Source organism: Chanodichthys erythropterus, chromosome 19 (genome assembly GCF_024489055.1).
Source record: "Chanodichthys erythropterus isolate Z2021 chromosome 19, ASM2448905v1, whole genome shotgun sequence".
Lineage (NCBI taxonomy): Eukaryota > Metazoa > Chordata > Actinopteri > Cypriniformes > Xenocyprididae > Chanodichthys > Chanodichthys erythropterus.
This window is the reverse complement of record NC_090239.1, coordinates 24478647-24500226: the sequence shown is the minus strand read 5'-3', so window position 1 is coordinate 24500226 and position 21580 is coordinate 24478647. Positions and strand designations below refer to the sequence as shown.

The 21580-nt window shown below is 35.6% G+C and overlaps 1 protein-coding gene across 3 annotated transcripts in view; it reads left to right on the top strand.

Annotated features, from left to right (window-relative positions):
- The window catches only part of LOC137007355 (zinc transporter ZIP11-like), a 169425-nt gene that overhangs the window by 109020 nt on the left and 38825 nt on the right, over nt 1-21580 (top strand). For all 3 annotated transcript variants that reach the window (XM_067368732.1, XM_067368730.1, XM_067368731.1), the window contains exon 6: nt 8560-8727. In XM_067368732.1, the coding sequence (XP_067224833.1) occupies nt 8560-8727 (168 nt within the window). The remainder of the gene's footprint in view (nt 1-8559; nt 8728-21580) is intronic.

The window sequence follows — 21580 nt, the reverse complement described above, 5'->3', positions numbered from 1 at the left end:
AAGTATGTAAATAAAAGGTAAATATGATGCACTTTATTTTAGGTTTTTGTATTAATACTTTTATTTATCGAAGATGCATTAAATTGATCAGAAGTGACAGTAATGACATTTACAATGTTATAAAAGATTCTGTTTCAAATAAATGCTGTTCTTTTGAACTTTCTATTCATTAAAGAATCCCGGAAAATGAAATGTATGACATTTTCCACAAAAAAAAAATGAAGCAGCACAACTGTTTTCAACAATAATAATAAATAATAAATGTTTCTCGAGCGTATTAGAATGATTTCTGAAGGATCATGTGACACTGAAGACTGGAGTAATGATGCTGAAAATTCAGCTTTGATCATAGGATATAAATTACATTTTACAATAAATTCACATAGAAAACACTTATTTTAAATTCTAATAATTTTTCACAATACTGCTGATAAAACAAATAAAGCCTTGGTGAGCAAAAGTGATTAATAAAAAAATAAATAAATAAAAAATAAATAAAAACATACATACATACAGTACAGTCCAAAAGTTTGGAACCACTAAGATTTTTAATGTTTTTAAAAGAAGTTTCTTCTGCTCACCAAGGCTACATTTATTTAATTAAAAATACAGTAAAAAACAGTAATATTGTGAAATATTATTACAATTTAAAATAACTGTTTTCTATTTGAATATATTTCACAAAGTAATTTATTCCTGTGATCAAAGCTGAATTTTCAGCATCATTACTCCAGTCTTCAGTGTCACATGATCCTTCAGAAATCATTCTAATATGCTGATTTGCTGCTCAAGAAACATTTATGATTATTTTCAATGTTGAAAACAGTTGTGTACTTTTTTTTTTTTTCAGGATTCCTTGATGAATAGAAAGTTCAAAAGAACAGCATTTATCTGAAATACAAAGCTTCTGTAGCATTATACACTACCGTTCAAAAGTTTGGGGTCAGTAAGAATTTTTATTTTAATTTTTTTGAAAGGAAATTAAAGAAATGAATACTTTTATTCAGCAAGGATGCATTAAATCAATCAAAAGTGGCAGTAAAGACATTTATAACGTTACAAAAGATTAGATTTCAGATAAACACTGTTCTTTTGAACTTTCTATTCATCAAATAATCCTGAAAAAAAATATTGTACACAAATATTTTGTACAATTGTACACATTAAATGTTTCTTGAGCAGCAGATCAGCATATTAGAATGATTTCTGAAGGATCATCTGACACTGAAGACTGGAGTAATGCTGCTGAAAATTCAGCTTTGATCACAGGAATAAATTACTTTGTGCAATATATTTATATAGAAAACAGTTATTTTAAACTGTAATAATATTTCACAATATTACTGTTTTTACTGTATTTTTAATTGAATAAATGTAGCCTTGGTGAGCAGACAAAACTTATTTTAAAAACATTAAAAATCTTAGTGGTTCCAAACTTTTGGACTGTACTGTACCTCAGTTGTCAAAGTGTTCGAGGTCAGAAAGTTCTCTTATTAGTTATAGAGTTATTAAATTGTCACATACTTGTGTTTCTCTTTACGCCACATATTGTGCAAGTGTAATTTGTTCAAAAAATGACTTATGACTGATTGCTGAAGACAGGTTTGAGCCTGGTGCCAAGCGAAGCATATGCAAATAAGTGATATGGGACGTGGCTGTCGAACATAAATTAGCATTTTGTCAAGAAAACCAGCAAACAAGCAGCAATCAACAGAAAAAAACACACACCCGTGGAGAGAGTTTGATCGACACAAATAGCAGCCTGCTCTTTTTTGGCATGCTGTCTTGACCTTTTAATAATAATTTGAGTTTGCCATTTATTTAATTTTTTTGGTTTATGTGACACTGTTATATGATGTATAGATGATATACTGAAGCTTATTAAGTTCTCGGTATCCTCAGAGATTCAGCGTGTGTGTTTATTGGGTTTGGTGTATGTTACTAACAGAGATGGCAAAGTGGTTTTGTTTGCCTGAATGCAATTCTGCTTTGTACAATCCATAAAACAAGTAATCATAAGTGGTGCTTGCTAAGGCGAGCTGCGAACATGAATGATTTCTCAATTTGCATGGCTTGTGAAGGGGTGTTTCTAAGCAATTTTTGCCTGGCAGATGATAAAACAAGGGAAGCATATCTAGAGTACAGAGTATCATAGAGATTTGAGGGTGGACTTGATCAAAAAAAGCACCCAAAACACTTTAGCAACTGTGTTTCAACCACCCACAGCATCAACCTAGCATCATTGTGGTGAACTTTGCATAAGGAAAGACCTAAAATCTAACAATATAGTATTTCATCTTAGCAGCACCATTCTGTAATGGAAAAAGCAGTTGTCTTGGAGAGACTGCTTTAACTATTTAGGATTTGTATTTATTATTTTTAGTGTTTTCAATCGAAAAAAATAAAAAAAATAAAAATAAATTAATAATAATAAATATAGCTGCAACCAACAATTGCGGGGCCAATCACAAAAATGGCACAATAAGCCAGCCAACAGCCAGCAACAATGAGCAATTAAAGACCTATTAAGATCATTTTAGGCAAAAGAGCTGAAAAATTATCAAAAATTAGGATTTACTGGTTCATCACTTTCAACCAGTAGGTGACGCTGTGACCAAATTAATGTGGTATGGTCAAAGTGAGGTGACAGTGACACTTGCAAAGTTTGGTGTCAATATGTCAAAGCATTGCAGAGATACAGCTTTAAGAGTGGGTTTTGCATCATGCCTCAAATTTATTGCTCTGGTATATGAAAACAGTTTAATGTATCGACTTGAAATCCATAACTTTTTGTCGGCATGGTCTGAAGATGATACGGTTCGATTTTGGTGAAAATCAGAGAAACGGTCTAGGAGGAGTTCGAAAAAGTAGGTTTTTAAATAAAACCAATATGGCGGAAAGGCAAATTTGATATCTGTGTTCTCAGCATTACCCAAGGAATCTACTGAGTTTCATTACAATCAGTTAATATAGTCAAAAGTTATTAACATTTTAGTAAATTTTGCTATAACTTTTGACCACAAGGTGGCGCTGTGACGAAACTTTTTGAGTATTGTCAGGGCATGGTGCCAAAGACCCATACCAAGTTTCGTAACGATACGCTAATGCATTCGTAAAATACAGCATTTTAGCACAAAATTCAAAATGGCCAACGGGCAAAATGGCCTATATGTAAAAATTTGATATCATTCGATTCGACATGATGCCCCGAATCCATCAAGTCCAAATTAATGATTTTTGGACAAACCCATCAGAAGTTATAATAAAAAATATTAATTTTTCATATCTTCGGACCAGTAGGTGGCGTTGCGCCGAAACACTGCATGTTGCCTCAGGTCATGCTTGTGATGACATGTACCAAGTTTGGTCTGAATACGATAAAGCGTTGCGGAGATACAGCCTTACGTCTATTTTTTCAAGCACAATGTACAATTAGTTTGCCTGTTTTTCGAAAACAGTTTGAGGAATCGACTTGAATTCCATAACTTTGTCGGCATCGTCTGAAGATGATCTGGTTCAATTTTTGTGAAAATGGGAGTAACAGTCTAGGAGGAGTTCGAAAAATGAGGTTTTTCAGAAAATTCAAAATGACGGAAAATGACGCCATAGGGTGCAATCGATTCGATTTTGTTTCTAACCTTTAAGGTTCAAAAGTTATTAACATAAACATGAGTGCAACTTTGGACAGCTGGTGGCGCTAGAGGGATTCAGTTAGAGACTCCAAATTTGCTATGGACACAGTTCAGACTGTCCTCTAACTGTGTGCCAAATTTCACAACTTTTTACCATACAATTCTATGGGCTGCCATAGACTCCCAGAGCGGAAGAAGAAGAATAATTAAAAATAAATCTAACGATTACAATAGGTGCCTCCGCACCTTCAGTGCTTGGCCCCTAATTAAGCGCACATTTTTTTTTCTGTAATTATTCGTGATTTAAAACATTGGAGTTTTTAATATTTTTACATTGTAATAATTGCACAGTTACTCTACAAACTAATGTAGAAAGAACTTAAAGACGGTATATTTTAAGTACTTGTTTAATGGCATCCTTTTTTCGAATGAAGGCCAGATTCACTGATACTAATACTGCTACTGATGTCTCTATGAAATTATTATTATTTTTTTAAACATTTTTCATTCAACATTACAGTATAACTGAAAGCTATCTATTTCAACATTCTATTAGGCTTCAAAAAATAACTTTTAATTTACAGTCAAACCAAAATGTATTCAGACACCTTGAACATTTCATTCATTTATGCAGTTTATTTACTATAGTTTTTAAAATGATGTCAGATAACACTTAAGCAAAACATGGTCAAGTCAAAGTGTATGAAGAATTTTATCAATTTTACTGGTAGTCCACTGTATGAAGAATTTTTAGGTATAATATGTCATAGTTTACTTTATTTTGCTATTCTCACTTACATAAATGAACTATAGTGTCCTGCACCCACTAGAAAAAATAAATATAAAAAATGTCTGAATAATTTTTGGTTTGACTGTAAGTGAACTTAAATCAATCTTCACATAAACCCATTATAATGTCAAATTTCCTGTGGCTTTCCCGTCTAAAAGGAAATATACAGAAATTGAATAAATTATCAAACACTTTACAGTCTTCGTTGCATACATTATAAATGAAATATAGATGAATACTTATTAAAGCTACAGTTTTCTCTGTTATCTTTGTTCTTTGATGAACATTAATGACAGACATCATCACAGTGACTGGTTTATTAGGCTGCTGTCACTTTAAGAGCTAACGCTGCCGAACATGACGCGCATCTCATTTTCTCACAACTCTTTAAGTTCATTTAAGATGTTATTTAACTCATTTAAGACTGCTCTTATGAGGATACTCCACAAAACAGGCATTTTGACATAATTCTGTGTGTTAATGTTTGTTCAGACGTGAAAGAGAAATCAATATTGACGCTCGTCTTTCAGTCATGTGTGTCACATGACACGACATTCACAGACAGCATTTGTCTTGTAGCACTTGAATGGTTTAAAAGCATTTGCGTGATCATATAATGTAATGCTAGCCACATTATGATGGGAAAAAACGGATGCTGCATTAATTGCGTTAAACATGTTAAACTGAAAAAACAAAACAAAACAAAAAAATGAATCACATGCATTAACGCACTAATTTTGACAGCACTAATTATTTTTAGAGATATGTTGGTGCCCAACCTGACACTTACAACAAATCATTGAAAATTGGGGTCTTTCATCTCCAGCCCCACTAACAATCTGCATCTCAGCTGTCAGCATGAATATCTCTCATCTGTGGCATGCTTTCTGCTCCAGCTGAATTATGAAATTACATGGATTCAAATGCACCACATATCTATCTATCTGTCTGTCTGTCTGTCCTGATTTCTTTGAGGGGAGGGTCTATGTGTGGGTAAATATATGGCTCTTTTACAGATCTTTTGATCTAATGGACGAAATAAGCTTGTGCAATTTACATATGAATGTGAAAAGAGATGACGGAAAAACATACGGAGGGCATCGGCTTTTGTTTCTGTTCTGACAGCCGCAAGGAATGGTGAGAAAACATTGTGCTCAGTACATTTTTCATCTTCAAACCAAACTTGACAAAGTTTAAATCCCGTCTGGCTACCGAATCTTCTCATAATGTTCATGTATTAGGTCAGTAGGCGGTCTGTTGCAATGTTTGAATGCATATTCGTCTACTCCTCTCAAAACATTTTAGACCTGTATCTTAATACTAGATGTAAATGGTCTTTATTTCAAAGAGGACAGCCTCATGAAGGCTGAAATATTCGCTAAAATCAATGAATTCTTTATAATGTCCATATTTTCTAAATAAATGCATAGTTGTTGTTTCATTTTATGGACATTTTTGCACCTGAAACATGGACATGTAGATCCGGACCCCCGTGGTGTGACGGGGTTACCATTAATGAAGCAGGTTTCTGTCCATCACTCATAATTAATTCACGAGTGATCAGTCAGTCACCTAACTGAAATGATCTCTTATATTCCACATGTGAACTCACCTCAGCCCTCATCTAAAAACTCCTTCCATCTTTCCAGAAGAAATACTGTGTACACTCCGATCGCACATGACTGATGTGCTCCTTATGACCTTTAAGTTTAAGTAATCTGCATTCATTATGTTCTTTCATGGGCGGTTTGGAGAGATGGAAACTATATTATCGACATGTTCTTCCACCCAGTCTGAGGGATTTCGTTTAAGTGGGGACGATTCAGGGTCGTTCTCTTCTATTTGCTAAATCTCACTGCTCGCATACATAATTACGCTCTAAAGTGACGGGTAATTGATGGTGTGAGTTTCAGACGTACTCTGGATATAATTTTTTTCCTCTTTTTTAGTGATTAAAGGAAAGAAATGATTTGATGTTTGGCGTTTAAATAAGGATAAAAGCTACAATAAATACAGAGTGAGATTTGAGGGTTCCTTGAGGAGATAAAAGCTTTGACAAGAGCCGTTCATTCTATTATGTTCTGCTGCTGATTATTAGCTGCGTGTTCATATTGATTGTGGAAATATGTGTCGAATACAGTAAAAAGTCATGAGGTTGATTTATTGACTGCTTTGAATTCAGTGTTGAGGAATTTTTTGATGTGCAGAAACTAATTAGTTATTAGTTGATTTTGCATTTTGTGTTTGATTTGGTAAATTCATTGCCATTTTGCATGTACAGTGGGTACGGAAAGTATTCAGACCCCTTAAAATTTTCACTCTGTTATATTGCAGCCATTTGCTAAAATCATTTTAAGTTATTTTTTTTTCCTCATTAATGTACACACAGCACCCCATAAAAACACAGAATTGTTGACATTTTGGCAGATTTATTAAAAAAGAAAAACTGAAATATCACATGGTCCTAAGTATTCAGACCCTTTGCTGTGACACTCATATATTTAACTCAGGTGCTGTCCATTTCTTCTGATCATCCTTGAGATGGTTCTACACCTTCATTTGAGTCCAGCTGTGTTTGATTATACTGATTGGACTTGATTAGGAAAGCCACACACCTGTCTATATAAGACCTTACAGCTCACAGTGCATGTCAGAGCAAATGAGAATCATGAGGTCAAAGGAACTGCCTGAAGAGCTCAGAGACAGAATTGTGGCAAGGCACAGATCTGGCCAAGGTTACAAAAAAAATCTGCTGCACTTAAGGTTCCTAAGAGCACAGTGGCCTCCATAATCCTTAAAAGGAAGACATTTGGGACGACCAAAACCCTTCCTAGAGCTGGCCGTCCGGCCAAACTGAGCTATCGGGGGAGAAGAGCCTTGGTGAGAGAGGTAAAGAAGAACCCAAAGATCACTGTGGCTGAACTCCAGAGATGCAGTCGGGAGATGGGAGAAAGTTGTAGAAAGTCAACCATCACTGCAGCCCTCCACCAGTCGGGGCTTTATGGCAGAGTGGCCCGACGGAAGCCTCTCCTCAGTGCAAGACACATGAAAGCCCACCTGAAGGACTCCAAGATGGTGAGAAATAAGATTCTCTGGTCTGATGAGATCAAGATAGAACTTTTTGGCCTTAATTCTAAGCGGTATGTGTGGAGAAAACCAGGCACTGCTCATCACCTGTCCAATACAGTCCCAACAGTGAAGCATGGTGGTGGCAGCATCATGCTGTGGGGGTGTTTTTCAGCTGCAGGGACAGGACGACTGGTTGCAATCGAGGGAAAGATGAATGCGGCCAAGTACAGGGATATCCTGGATGAAAACCTTCTCCAGAGTGCTCAGGACCTCAGACTGGGCCGAAGATTTACCTTCCAACAAGACAATGACCCTAAGCACACAGCTAAAATAACGAAGGAGTGGCTTCACTCCATGACTGTTCTTGAATGGCTCAGCCAGAGCCCTGACTTAAACCCAATTGAGCATCTCTGGAGAGACCTAAAAATGGCTGTCCACCAACGTTTACCATCCAACCTGACAGAAATGGAGAGGATCTGCAAGGAGGAATGGCAGAGGATCCCCAAATCCAGGTGTGACAAACTTGTTGCATCTTTCCCAAAAAGACTCATGGATGTATTAGATGGCTCTGAATACTTTCCGTATCCACTGTACAGGTCTGAACAGGTCTGTAACGCGGTTAGTAGATGTGGGAAGAAGGAGGCGGGAACCGGCGAACATTCAACAAAACTTTAATCTCAAAATAAACAAAGAACAAAACGAAAGTAATGCCGGCAGACCCTCGCGGACGTCTGCCGGCCACACAAACATAATAAAACATAAAATAATATCTAGGCCTGGTCCTCTCTCGTCCTTCACTGTAGTCGCTCCTCTTTTTATGCTCCCGGAGCTCCTCCGTGAGGCTCTCGCCCGCCCTGGTCACCACAAGGTCCTCATTTTAGGTTCTTCTGTAGATCCGCTTTATACTTGAATTGAGTTTGTTTCATAACAGGTGAACTTTGCAACATTGACACTGTTATTGAAATAAACTGAATCAACATTGAGCTGAATAACAACAATGTTGTCTTCTGTAGAGGAGTTGTTCTCCAAAAATAAGTTGTTTGACATGCCTTTCTTTTTCTCTTTTAGATAAAGTCGAGAATGGAGAGGTGTACCAAAGACGCAGGACTCCCAACACCGGCCATACAGAGGAACAGGAAGTGAATACTAAACCACAGGAACAGATGAGCCAATCAGGAAGCAGCTGGCGGCGAATTGTTCTGCTGATCCTGGCCATCACCATACACAACATTCCTGGTGAGTCTTTCCTCTCCTGACCACATCTCTTCTTCATTTATTCCATTATTCAAATCCACATGTCCCTTTCTGTATCACGCCTCTAAAGCAATAAAGAGTCACAAGGCATGTCTCTTTTTTCATGATTGAAGGTAACGTTAGAATCCTAGAGGAAAGAGTTTTAGATAGTATACTGCTTTTCTTACATGTTTGAAGTCAACAATGACTCACAATTATTCATGAGCCTCTGTGGCCTAATCCTATATTGAGAAGGCACTGTTTTATAATTATTCATATCTGCATGTGACCTTTTCCTATGACAGGCGCTTCAGACAGTGATTTGATACCATACTGAAACCTGAGAAGCATATGTTCCTTTGCACAGCGCAAAAATACAGCTGTTTCCTCATAATGCTGACAAAGAAACATAAATTAAATATATTTTATTATATTGTATAATTTACTATAGTGTTTTTTAAATTATTATTATTTAAATAGTATTATATTATATATAATTACTGTATATTTTTTTTATTTTAAATTATTGCTAGTTTTAATATTGACGATATCAAATTGAAATCTGCATTTCTGAGTGGTCTACAGTTTAAGGTTATATATATAATAAGTGTGATAAATTATATAATAATTATAATTTATTATATTTAAACAAATCATGCATATATTTAAATGAAAAATACAGGTGTGTCCTCACAATGCTGACAAAGCGACGTAAATTAAAATTATATATTTTATAACGTATAATTATTATTTTATTAGTATTTTATTATATATAAATAATGTTTTAAATTATTGCCACTGTTAATATTGGCTACTTCAAATTGAAATCTGCATTTCTGAACGGTCTACAGTTGATATATATTATATAAATGTAATTTTTGAACAGATCATGCATATATTTAAATTGTATATAATTACTATATATTTTTCATATTTGAATAATATCTTAAATAATATATAATTTATTATATTATTTATTTATATATTATATATAGCATTTTTATTACTATATATTTTTAGCATTTTAAATTATTGCAATGGTTCAAGTCGGCGTGAAACAGAAGTTGTGCAAGTTTTGTTTTGTTTTGTTTTTTTCCCTTTTGTGACACATCCGAGTGAAATGGCTTCTGGAATAAGTACAAATGTAGGGCGGGGCTTGATTTTGTCCGTCTGGATTTGATTGGATGGTTGTGGTTTGCTATTGGTGGATCTCATTTGAGTGACAGGTTGCCCCGCCCTCATCATCAGAGAAGAGAAGAGATGTCACTGCAAGAGGGAGGGAAACTTATTCTGATTCAAGATTGCGAGGAACATGAATTTAAAACAAAAATGATGTGCATGGATAAATCATTTAGAATAAACACGGCAATATTCCTTAAAAAACAATCAGAATGATCAGTTCTGATTTCATGGTGACTCTCATATTGGCAGTATCAAAATGAAATCTGCATTCATGGAATGGTCTATGGATATGACTGAAAATGAAGTCTGTCAAAGTGACGGATAATGATTATTTCTAACTTCTAATTTTTTGAGAGAAACTTCTGTTTCTCTCAAACTGTGCTGGTTTTATGACACTTTAAAAGTCTTGCCTCCTGCTCCAACACTTTTCATCTGCTCTTTCTCCTTTTCATTTGCACCATGCTGCCTTTATTTTCCTCTTTATCACCAGCACTTTCGGCAGCACTTGATCACTTCGCAGTCGGGCAGTCGCCCCCTGGACGCATTTGTTAATCATTCCAGCGCCAATCTCTTTGCTCTGCTTTCATCGTTCCTGAGCGACGAGCAGCATGTGTGAGGTGAATACAGATGACAGGTAGTCTGAGCGCCAGCGGACACTGATGGCAGTGTGTCTGTCTCTGTGTGTTCGGTAGCACAGAATTGTTGGCATAATGTGACCCCAGCTGTCCTCAATGTCCCATCTTACAGCCCTTGAAATCAGGCACATTCTTCAAGAAGTCTTGACTGCCGATGGACGACCTACAAAAGGACCACCAGCTGGGATTTCAAGAGTGCGTTTGGAGTGAAAGTGTATAAAACACCAGATGTTTTCCTCTCTTAATTACACAATGACTCATAGCTTTTTCTTTTCAGCCTGAATTTGCGTTTTTGAGCTTTCCAACAGACACTTCAGTAAATGGACATATTGTCAGCAGGACAAGCATTTTTCATAATGAATCATCAGAATGAGACGAGATCAATAGAGTGCAGTGGTTTAGCACAGGATTGAGAGGAATGAAAAATGACAGATAATTTGACTTGATGATTCGTTCATTGACGAATGCACTAGAGTGATAAATTGATTTGCAATCATTATATCAAAATGAACGAGGTGTACTTTTTCCCTCTTTTGTAAATCATTATGATAAAAATAGACACTACCATTCAAAAGTTTGGGGTCAGTACATTTAAAAAAGAACAAGAAATATACTTTTATTCAGCAAGGATGCATTGAATTGATCAAAAGTGACAGTAAAGACATTTATAATGTTACAAAAGATTCTATTTCAAATAAATGCTGTTCTTTTGAAGTTTTCATTAAAGAATCATCAAAGATTCATCAAAGAAAAACATTTAAAAATCTTACCAACCCCAAACTTTTAAACAGAATATGCATTATTAATATTTAAAAATAATTTCTAAATTATTGTTTTGTCATGTATATCTTGCAATTCTGACTTTATATCACGCAATTCTGTCTATAACTTGCAATTGCAACTTTATATCTCACAATTCTGACTTTATAACATGCAATTTTGACTTTATATCACAATTCTGACTTTATATCTCACAATTCTGACTTTATATCACGCAATTCTGACTATAACTTGCAATTGCAACTTTATGTCTTGCAATTCTGACTTTATAACACGCAATTCTGACTTTATATCACAATTCTGACTTTATATCACAATTCTGACTTTATAACACGCAATTTTGACTTTATATCTCACAATTCTGACTTTATATCACGCAATTCTGAATATAACTTGCAATTGCAACTTTGTCTTGCAATTCTGACTTTATAACACACAATTCTGTCTTTATAACACGCTATTGCAAATTTATATCTCACAATTCTGACTTTATATCACTCAAGTGTGTCACTTTACTCGCAATTGTGAGTAAAAAAGACAGAATTGTGAGATAAAAAGTCGCAATTACCTTTTTAATTTTTTATTCTTTATTTAGTGTCAGAAACAAGCTTCCATAAGAATTCAATTCAAATTAATGAATTGAAAAAAAAAAAAAATAATAATAATAATAATATTAATTGAATTTTGCCAAACCCTGGCATCTACAAGCTGAAGTTCAAAAAGAGTCTCCTGTCATGTTGCTTTCTCGTCATTTTCATCTTTTTACTATTCACAGCCATGTCTATTTGGGTCAGTTTGTCATTGAGGGTAAACGGTCTGGGATACAGCAGGGATCGGCTCAGTTTTGACGAGGAGCTCAGTGTGTCTGTGCTGGAGTGTGCCGTTGGATTCTGCTCCTCCATGACATGGTGATGATGAGTTGACCTTTTCCCTCCAGTCTCTGATGTTTGATCTAAAGTGGTGTTGGCTGATTTGATCTTGATAAGGTCAACATGAGAGAAGCACAAATCCATTGTCCGGTTTGCACCTTTACGTTCCTTCATTTGGCGCTGTAGCTTCAAAAAATTCCCCTAAAAGGTGTCAAAAGCATTGTTAGTTCTCTTGAGTTACGACAGCAGTACATTATAGCTTTTTAAATGGTAATGGCCTGCACTTAAAAAAAAAAAAAAAGACCTAAAGACATTTGACTCTTAACGTTTAATGGGAGTCTTGAGTGTTTTTTATTTTGCCATCTGTAGTTTTATAGTTTTATTGAATCTTTTTGGTGCTGTTTGAAGTTCTCATATTACTGTCTGATAGGTACGATCTAAACCAGCTTAATGCCTGTCCCTGAATACCAGTGTAATTTTGCAGTCAAAGAGTGTTTTATGATCTATAGTGTCGACTGCAGCACTGAGATCAAGTAAAACTAGCACTGAGATACAGCCTTGGTCAGCAGCTAAAAGTAAGTTATTTGTAATTTTAATGAGCAACGTTTCTGTGCTATGATGAGGCCTGAATACTAACTGAGATTTGTCATTACACACTAAAGACAGATGAACATTTTAGGAAAAGGAAAAAGCATTAAAGGGCCTCTTTAAAATCAAATGTTGTGCCTGTTTAATATTATTTAATGGACCTGAGCTAACATTATATAATAACAAACAGTTGTATTTTAATAAACTAATTGTAACAAAGATTAATAAATACTGTAAACAAATGTTTTACTCATTTAGATGCAAAATTGCATGTAAAATGGCATATTTTATCCTTTTTAATATCCAATAGAGTGTTTAATGTTCCAATTTTGTGTTTCAGCAAAATAATAATATGATCAATCCTTCACCTAAAACCGCACTTGATCTTTTCACTTCTACAAAAGCCAAACCCCCCTATGAATATCCATGCTGGCGGTCCCACAGCAACTACCCAGCATCATTAGGATTTCATGCATTTTAAAAGCCTCTGGAAAGGCAGCTTGACAGTGATCTCTGTATATTTACTTCCACAGTGTGCAGCCTCAAAATTGCAGGAAGTATTACTTAGCAAAGTCAGTAAATGAACGAATCACCCTTGGCAACAGAGTTTAAATGCAGTTTCAGGATGGTGATAATATGGTTCTGATGGTTCTGTTACCTTGAACGCCCCTCACAGCATGAGCCAAATCGAGTCAGCAGATGATTTTGTGTCTGTTTGTGTTTTGTGTTGCCTGTTAAAAGATGTAGTGATCTGTTGTCAGCGGACAGTTTTCATTGTAATCTACTGTTTAAAGTGCTTTTATGCAATTTATTGTAATTGTCTTCTTTGAAAGATGACTCACAATGGAATTGCTTGTGCATTTTCATTCAGTGTCTAGGACAGGTGCTCAAGAGGCTACAAAGGAAAGTACATAAAAAAAAAGTAAATCCAACAGCCTTCACTGTGGCTACTAGAGGCAAAATAAAAATAGGTACACGTAAAAAGCATCTACTTTTTTGCATTTTGCTGAAAATGTTGCAGCACTTCCACGGTGCTATCATTTATTATTTCCCTGGCATTGATTCTCGCCACAGTTTGTTGTTGAGTCATCTGGGTGAGAAGAAAAGACTAACTTTTGTAGGAATATTTGGGTAAATACAGCTATAAAAATATCCCGGGTTCAATGCAAGCTCATTTCAATTGACAGCGTTGCATTTGACATAATGTTGATTAAAAAAAAAAAAAAAAAAGTATATATATATATATATCTCTTAGTGTATTATTTGAGTGGTAAAATAGTTCTAGTCATTTTTATGGTAATTTTAGGCCTCTGTTGTAAAGTAAAATTTCATAAAATTTTACACAGAAAAGGTTAGAAATGTTTTTTTTTCCACATTATAATCACTATAATCATTTCAAATAAGTATGTGAACATTCATACCAGAAATGCTGATGATTTAGTTTAAAGGGATAGTTCATTCAAAAATTGAAATTACCCCATGATTTACTCTCTCTCAAGCCATCCCAGGTGTATATGACTATCTTTTTTCAGACAAACTCAGAGTTATATTATAAAATACCCCGGCTCTTTCCAGCTTTATAATGGGAGTGAATAGATTTTGAAGCCCAAAAAAGTGCATCCATCCATTATAAAAGTAATCCATATGACTCCAGGGGATTAATAAAGGCCTTCTGAAGTGAAGCGATGGGGTTTTTGTAAGAAAAATATGCATGTTTAAAACTTTATACGGCTATATACGCACTGTTCATGCACGCTCCTCCGACTGACCTGAGAAACGTTTTCCGTGCAAATATTTTAGCAGTTATTATGTGTGTCCCGTATTTCTGTCGGATGAAACAGCCTCAACATTCCCAACAAGACTGATGAGGAAAACAGGAGAAACATGCCCTGAATGAAGATAAAAGACTTTTAAATGCCAAAATCACCATCCTTACAAACATTTACCATGAATGAACTGTAGTAATTTACCATGATTTGTGAAAATTTGGAATATTTGTATAAATTTATTTATATAAATATATTTTATATATATATTTATATAAATGTGGAAAACTTTTATAGCCATTTATATTGCAATATATTTATTAGGTGAGTAGGGGAATATATAATACATTTTTTATGTGAAGGTGAAGTTTGTCTGTGTTTAGGCATTGTTTATAGGCCTGTATAACATATCATAATATAATATTATTTGACAATGATAGTGAGTAGCCATGTATGGTTTTACCTGTGGTTACCAAGTCTCACTGTCAGCATAATAATTAATAAAATAATTTTTACCGATAAGATCACCCTCCAACCTGGCCCAACTCAACTTCCAGGCCCTCGAATGAAACTACTTGAAGAGCCCTGGCGTAGGCCATCTATATAAAGCTAGTTATTATATTTCACAAAGTTTTAAATATGAATATTTTTCTTACAAAAACCAATCACTTTGTTTCAGAAGGCATTCATTAATCCCCTGGAGCCTTATGGATATATTTATGATGGATGGATGCACTTTTTTGGGCTTCAAAATCAGGAGCGCCATTCACTCCCATTATAAATTTGGGAGAGTCAGGAAACGTGGGCATCTGTAAAAATAAATTGGCATAAAACTCATGCATTCAGATGGCGATTTTTTTCATGATGGAGGAGCGAGTTATCCTACGATATGCACTGCTCATGGCGTCGCATGATTGTCTGCTGTAAATAAAATGAAGGTTATGCTTGGAATAATACAAATAAATTCATATTTAGTTTAATAATAGTAAAAATTATTATGTGATTATTTAAATCTCCTATTTAAAAATAGGAATATAGAAAGGTTTTCTTTCTTACATTTTATCTCAAAATGATGGATGCCATTTTAAAAATATGGAAATTAGCAGAAATAAGTTAATGCAGCCTCTTATTTACATGAGGTGAACATAAAGCTGCTCGGTTTATATTAATATGCATATAAATACATTTAAATTATATAATGCATTGTAAAATTGTATTCCTGTAATGGCTTCACTGAGGTGAAGCGGTGATGAAATATTATTCTTGTAAATACTTCACAGAATTTCAGTAATAATAAGTGTGCAAATTACAGTGAAATGCAATTATCGTATGGTGTTCTGCAGTGGTCAAAAAGGGTGAATTTTAAATTGATCTCCTCTTGTGTATTTGGACGGCAATTAAATTCACACACGACTTTGGTGTTTGTCAAAAAACAGAAGGTAATATTGCCGGGGATTTTTACAAGGATGGTGGAAAAAAAACCCACTGACATTCTGGATTCGGACGGCAATAAAATCCCTGACTAAATGTTGAAAATACCTTACGTCCCTATGAGAAACAATTACCGTCTGAGGGCTTATGACATATTATTGGCAGATACAGAGTAACGACTGATATTTATATGCAAACATCTGCCATAGAGTTATAAAGATCTCATTGATTTACATTACAAGCTAAGTACATTACTTTTTGTCCATATAAATCCATATTTTTGCTCAGTTTGGGCTTCTGAGTAAAATCGAGCTGTTTTTTGCTCCATATTCTCACCTGATGTATCAAAAATGGCACACAACATAAAACACATATGCAAGCAAACAAGTTTTAATCACCTGTTCAATTTCAAAATTTGTGACTTTTATTTCAGGCATCACAGGGTTAAGAATCATATCTGAAACTAGAGCAAGATTAAACTTTTACTAGACGACTAGTAATGTCACAGATGTATTATTAATGTTCATTTATCATACTAATAGTACTTTAATAAGTGCAATAAGTTATTTTGCAGCCCTTCACTTTTCAGTTGAGAGCCGCTTTCATTCGGCGTTTCGACTTTGAAAGTATTCCTTCAAGAACATCATCATTACCGATTTGTCGACCATGACTGAACCAGTGTTGTAGCCCATGATATCATGACCTCCCATTACTTTCTCCAATAAAGTGTTCAGTGTTCAACCATTTCTTTTAGCTTGTGAGAAAACAGCACATGAGCTTCTCACTACTTTCTTATTAGAAGGAGCTTTCATCTTCTGCTTTGTCACATCAAAGATAGAAAACACTCCAAAGAGAATAAAAAAAGAGGAAGGATTGTGGGATGTGCTATTAGGAAAGAGACATTTGGAGGTTTTGGATGGCCGAGCTCTTCCTCTACCCTTCTAACCTCAGATCTTGATTGCAAAGCCACGAGGCTTTACTGACATGCTAATGAAGCTCTGAAAGTGCACTTTGGGGGAAATAATAACACATGTGGATTTACTTTTTTGCTAGAGTCTGGATGTTTGATAAGGTTGAGTTGAGTGTTTCACCTCGGCTGCTTTCTGATGGCACGGCGCAGGGCTTTGCTTGCCTGATTCCTCCGGTGGTTTCATTAGGTTTTTTTGCTTGGTCGAAGCCAGCAGGTTTTGTGGAGCCTCACCGTTTCGGAGTCTTGCTCCATCCTTCATGTTCTGCTTCTTTCTCTACCAGGGGTCTGTTTTTCTACTAAAACGAAGCAAAATGTGCCGCTTTGAACAGCGAGTCTGTGATTCTGCTGCACTTTGGACCTGCTGTGCTTCTGCCGAAGAAACTCTTGAGATAAAACACTCGAATGAAGCATCATCATGGCTACATTTAAGATTCATGTATTTGGATTGCGTTGAAAACTTCCATCCATTTGAATTACACAGTTTTAACATGAACCCATCACACTTTTTCACACTTATTTGCTCTGGACCATAAAAGAAAATGATACATTTAGTCCTGGTTTGCTTAGCGTTCATTTTTAACACCATACTCAAAGATACAAAACAAACAGCTTTAATGATGCATTTGGGGTGAAACTTGCTGTGTTTTGGCTAAATGCGCGCATTGTATGTTTGTACATACAGTATGATGGTATTTTCACCAGCTGAGAACTCACAAAGAGTGTATAAAAGTGATTTCAGTAATTACACATCAGATGTGAATTTGATGCCTATACTGAACTGTAATGGACAACATCATGAACCAGGCATTCTGTCCTTTTTCTGTCTTTTTTCCCCAACCACATTCCTGTAGGCTCACCAACACTGCACATTTTGCATGTCACCTCAATTAAACACACCTGATTAGGGTTATCAGCTCATTAGTAGTGACTCAAAGATCTAAAATGTGTTTGTCAGACAAAGGAGACATGCAAAATGTGCAGTGTTGGTGGGCCTCCGGGAACGTGGTTGGGAAACACTGCTGTAAGTCATAGCTTTAGCCAAGCAGCATGTCAATGTCACTCCGTGAGGATTTTTTCTCAAGATCTACACATAATTTTATGTTGTGTTCTGGTTCATTTGTATTAGGGCTGTCAGGATATTAGATTTTTCACACCACAAAAATATCACAATATCGATATATCGCGATATTTATAGAATACTTTGGGTGTATTAGACTGATACATTTAGAAATGTATCAGTCTAAAGAATTTTTACTTTGTTTGTTTATTTAGTTTTTCTCTTTCAGGGTTGCTTCACATTTAAAATCTAATTTAAGGCTTTTTAAGACATGAAACAATAAAAATTAATTCTAGCATAGTAGCCTATACATTATGGCTGTTACCAATCAAATTAAATCATTATCAACAAAATCCATCTTTGCAATATAGAGGTGATACAGAATGAGAAGTGGCATTAATATATTTACACAGCATTTACAATTTGTAATAATTCAATATTTAATTTTTTCTAATTTGAACTTTTTAATTAAAATGTAACTTAAATATGAAACTAAACTAAACTGCCAGTAGGTGGCAGCAAGTCACTGTCTTAATGAGTGAGTGAGTCAAACGATTTGTTCAAATGACTGATTCATTCAGGAACGAAGCTCGGATTCATTTGTTCTAAACGCGGATTCAGTCAGAATAACAAACAAATTTCTGTTGCACAGGGCTCTGTTCTGCTGTTCATCATTTTTAAAATTTCATTGGCGAAATAAAGGGGAAAACAAACAATATTAACAATACTATGTCTAAAATGTAACTCACATTGTTCATTTATCAATAAGTTGAAGGAACAATGCATTTGTGCTGATTTGGGGAAAACTGCACTTTTGCTCGTGTGATATTGTAAAACAACTACATCTTATAATATAATATAATGACAAAAAAATTGTCGGGGAAAAAAATGCCCATGTATCTTGAATTTTGAGGGCATATAACTGCATGCATATCTACATCACGCTGAATAAGACGAGTAAAGAAAACACGATAGGCTACTTATTAAAATAATCACCCTTTATTTAAATATATGAATACAGAAAATCGCTGTTAACAGGTTAATATAACATTTCCCATTCCATGACTAGTAAAATAATCGCAACTTACTATCTGTAAAATGGAGTAATCTGCAGGGTGATGGACACAGAGGTGGGTAAAAAGGTTGGTGGTGTTGCCACCCTTCGCACTGACTGTAGCTAGGCAAATCCTGCGGATTGGGCTGTCTAAGGAGCCGAAAAACTCCCGTACTGTTGGGCTTATTTACTTTTTTCAGGTGTGGATAGAGCCTCTCACTCTCCCGCTCGGAATAGCTGCACGCGCTGCGTTGTCTTCTTGTTTGACAGGTGTCAGCGTTAATGTGCAATACTGCCACCTGAGAGCTCAACTAGGTACTGGCGCTGCAGTATTTACATGTCATGGTATCATAAGCGTCCTATTCATTTTAAATATTGTGTTTATCGCCAATACCGGTATATCGTCACACCCTAAATTAACACGATATCTGTATCTCATGCTTTAAATATCACGGTTATCGTCAATACCGGTATTTTGCGACACCCTTAATTTGTATCGAGACAAACTGCTTTAAATAAAGATCTTTGGTTTACTATGGTTTACTAATGTTTTGCAAAACATAATGTGGCACGAAAGCTTCATCTCATGTACGTGCTGGTCTGCGGCTACTTTTTACAGTTTTGCTTCTTCAAATTACGATCGGTTTGTGAGACTGGCCAAATTTATTATTATTTTATTTAAAATCATTCATTCAAATGGCCTAGATAGAATCAGCATAAATCTGTTCATTGTGAAAACAATTTGTGTTAAAAATTGAACATTATTAAAATATGACAAGCAATATTTAATTTTGAAAAAATGTATGAGATGGAAACAAATCGGATTTATTGTGTATTTAACACACATTCAGTTTATTAGTGCTATTACAGAAATCTTTTGGTAACACAATAATGTTTCATATTAACTGTTATAATCCTGTCTTGTTTCCCTGGTTTTGTGTTATAGGACTTTTATTTTGAAGTGTATTTTTTCTGCTCCAGTGTCCCCCCCTCCCCCCACTGTGATTTGTTCCCGTTTCCTTTGTTTCCATTGCTGCCTTGTTTGTTCCCATAGTTACCCTTGTTTGTTTCCATGACGATTAATGACCTAAACCTGTCACTTGTTAGCCCCTTGTTATCTCCTCCTTTTATTTATACCCCTGTGTTTCAGTTTTTGTTTGCCCATTGGTCTCTGTCCACCTAATCATCCCCCTATACTGATTGGCTTCATCACTCTGTCTCCTTTTCACTAATGAGCTGGTGTGTGGTGGGCGTTCTGGCACAATATGGCTGCCGTCGCATCATCAAGGCGGATGATACACATTGGTGATGGTTGACGTGAGGAGATTCCTCCTTCCATATGCAAAGCAATTTGAGTTCCCAGAAAAGTGCTATGATATGTCAATGTAATGAATTATTATTAATTACCAATCAAATGCATCATATTTAGTTTATTAGTTTATGATAAAACTGTCTAGTCCAAATGGATGGAAATCTTATATGCAATTAAATCTTAAACCTAGGCCTTTTTTGAGTGTTTTGATGTCCAAGTTATAGGCTGCATGACTTGAGCCTTTTATTACCTTTACTCAGAAAACAGCTCAAAATTGGAGAACACTGGTTTTCATGTTAAAAACATCTGCAGACTTTTATTCACAGTGTAGAGGTCAAATGTCTGCAGAAGAAAATTGCCTCCATGCTAAATGTCACTGGACTGAAGACGTCAGAATATACGCCGGTAGGCGTCTGAGGAGTGTGCTTTTGTCTGCTGTGGAGCCCTGCTGTAACCTCTGTCAGCCGCTGAGGCAGAGCTGCTTCTGCTTTTGTCAGGACGTAATTACAGTGTTTGCAGTGCAGCGCTCTATTGATATTCCTCATACAGTACATTATGTACAAATGTGTTCAGAGTGCAATTAATTCAGCCTGAACCACTTAACGTACAGCCTCCATTCAGACTAGATCATTTCAGCCTTATGTGATTTTTGGTTTTGAAAATATCTCATTAACTTAAAAATGCATTTAAATGTAATGGCTTAACAGCTTTTTCAATAAAACAAAAATTATATTCTAGGAGTGTAGCAGGTTAAGGAACCTTTTCCCCCCCAAAGGCAGGCTGCTTATCCTGATTCTGTGTGCAGACAGATAGCAGCTGCAGTGAGAGGGGCGGCGGACTGAAGCACCTGAAAAAAGTTCCACACTAATGTCACCAGTCATTTTCAGTGAGAGTGGCGAGTGCGGCCGAGAGCAGCTGCAGTCCTGTGAAACCGTTCTATATGGAGAATCAGTCTGAGAACTACACTGCCGTCCTAGGAGACGACTTATAATGATACATATCACGGTTTGCCAGTGCTTAAAGGGATAGTTCACCCAAAAATTGATAAATTGGGAAAATTATCCCATGATTTACTCACCCTCAAGCCATCCTAGGTGTATATGACTATCTTCTTTCAGACGAACACAATCAGAGCTATATTAAAAAAGATGCCAGCTCTTCCAAGCTTTATAATGGTAGTGAAAGTCCGAAAAAATGCATCCATATGACTCC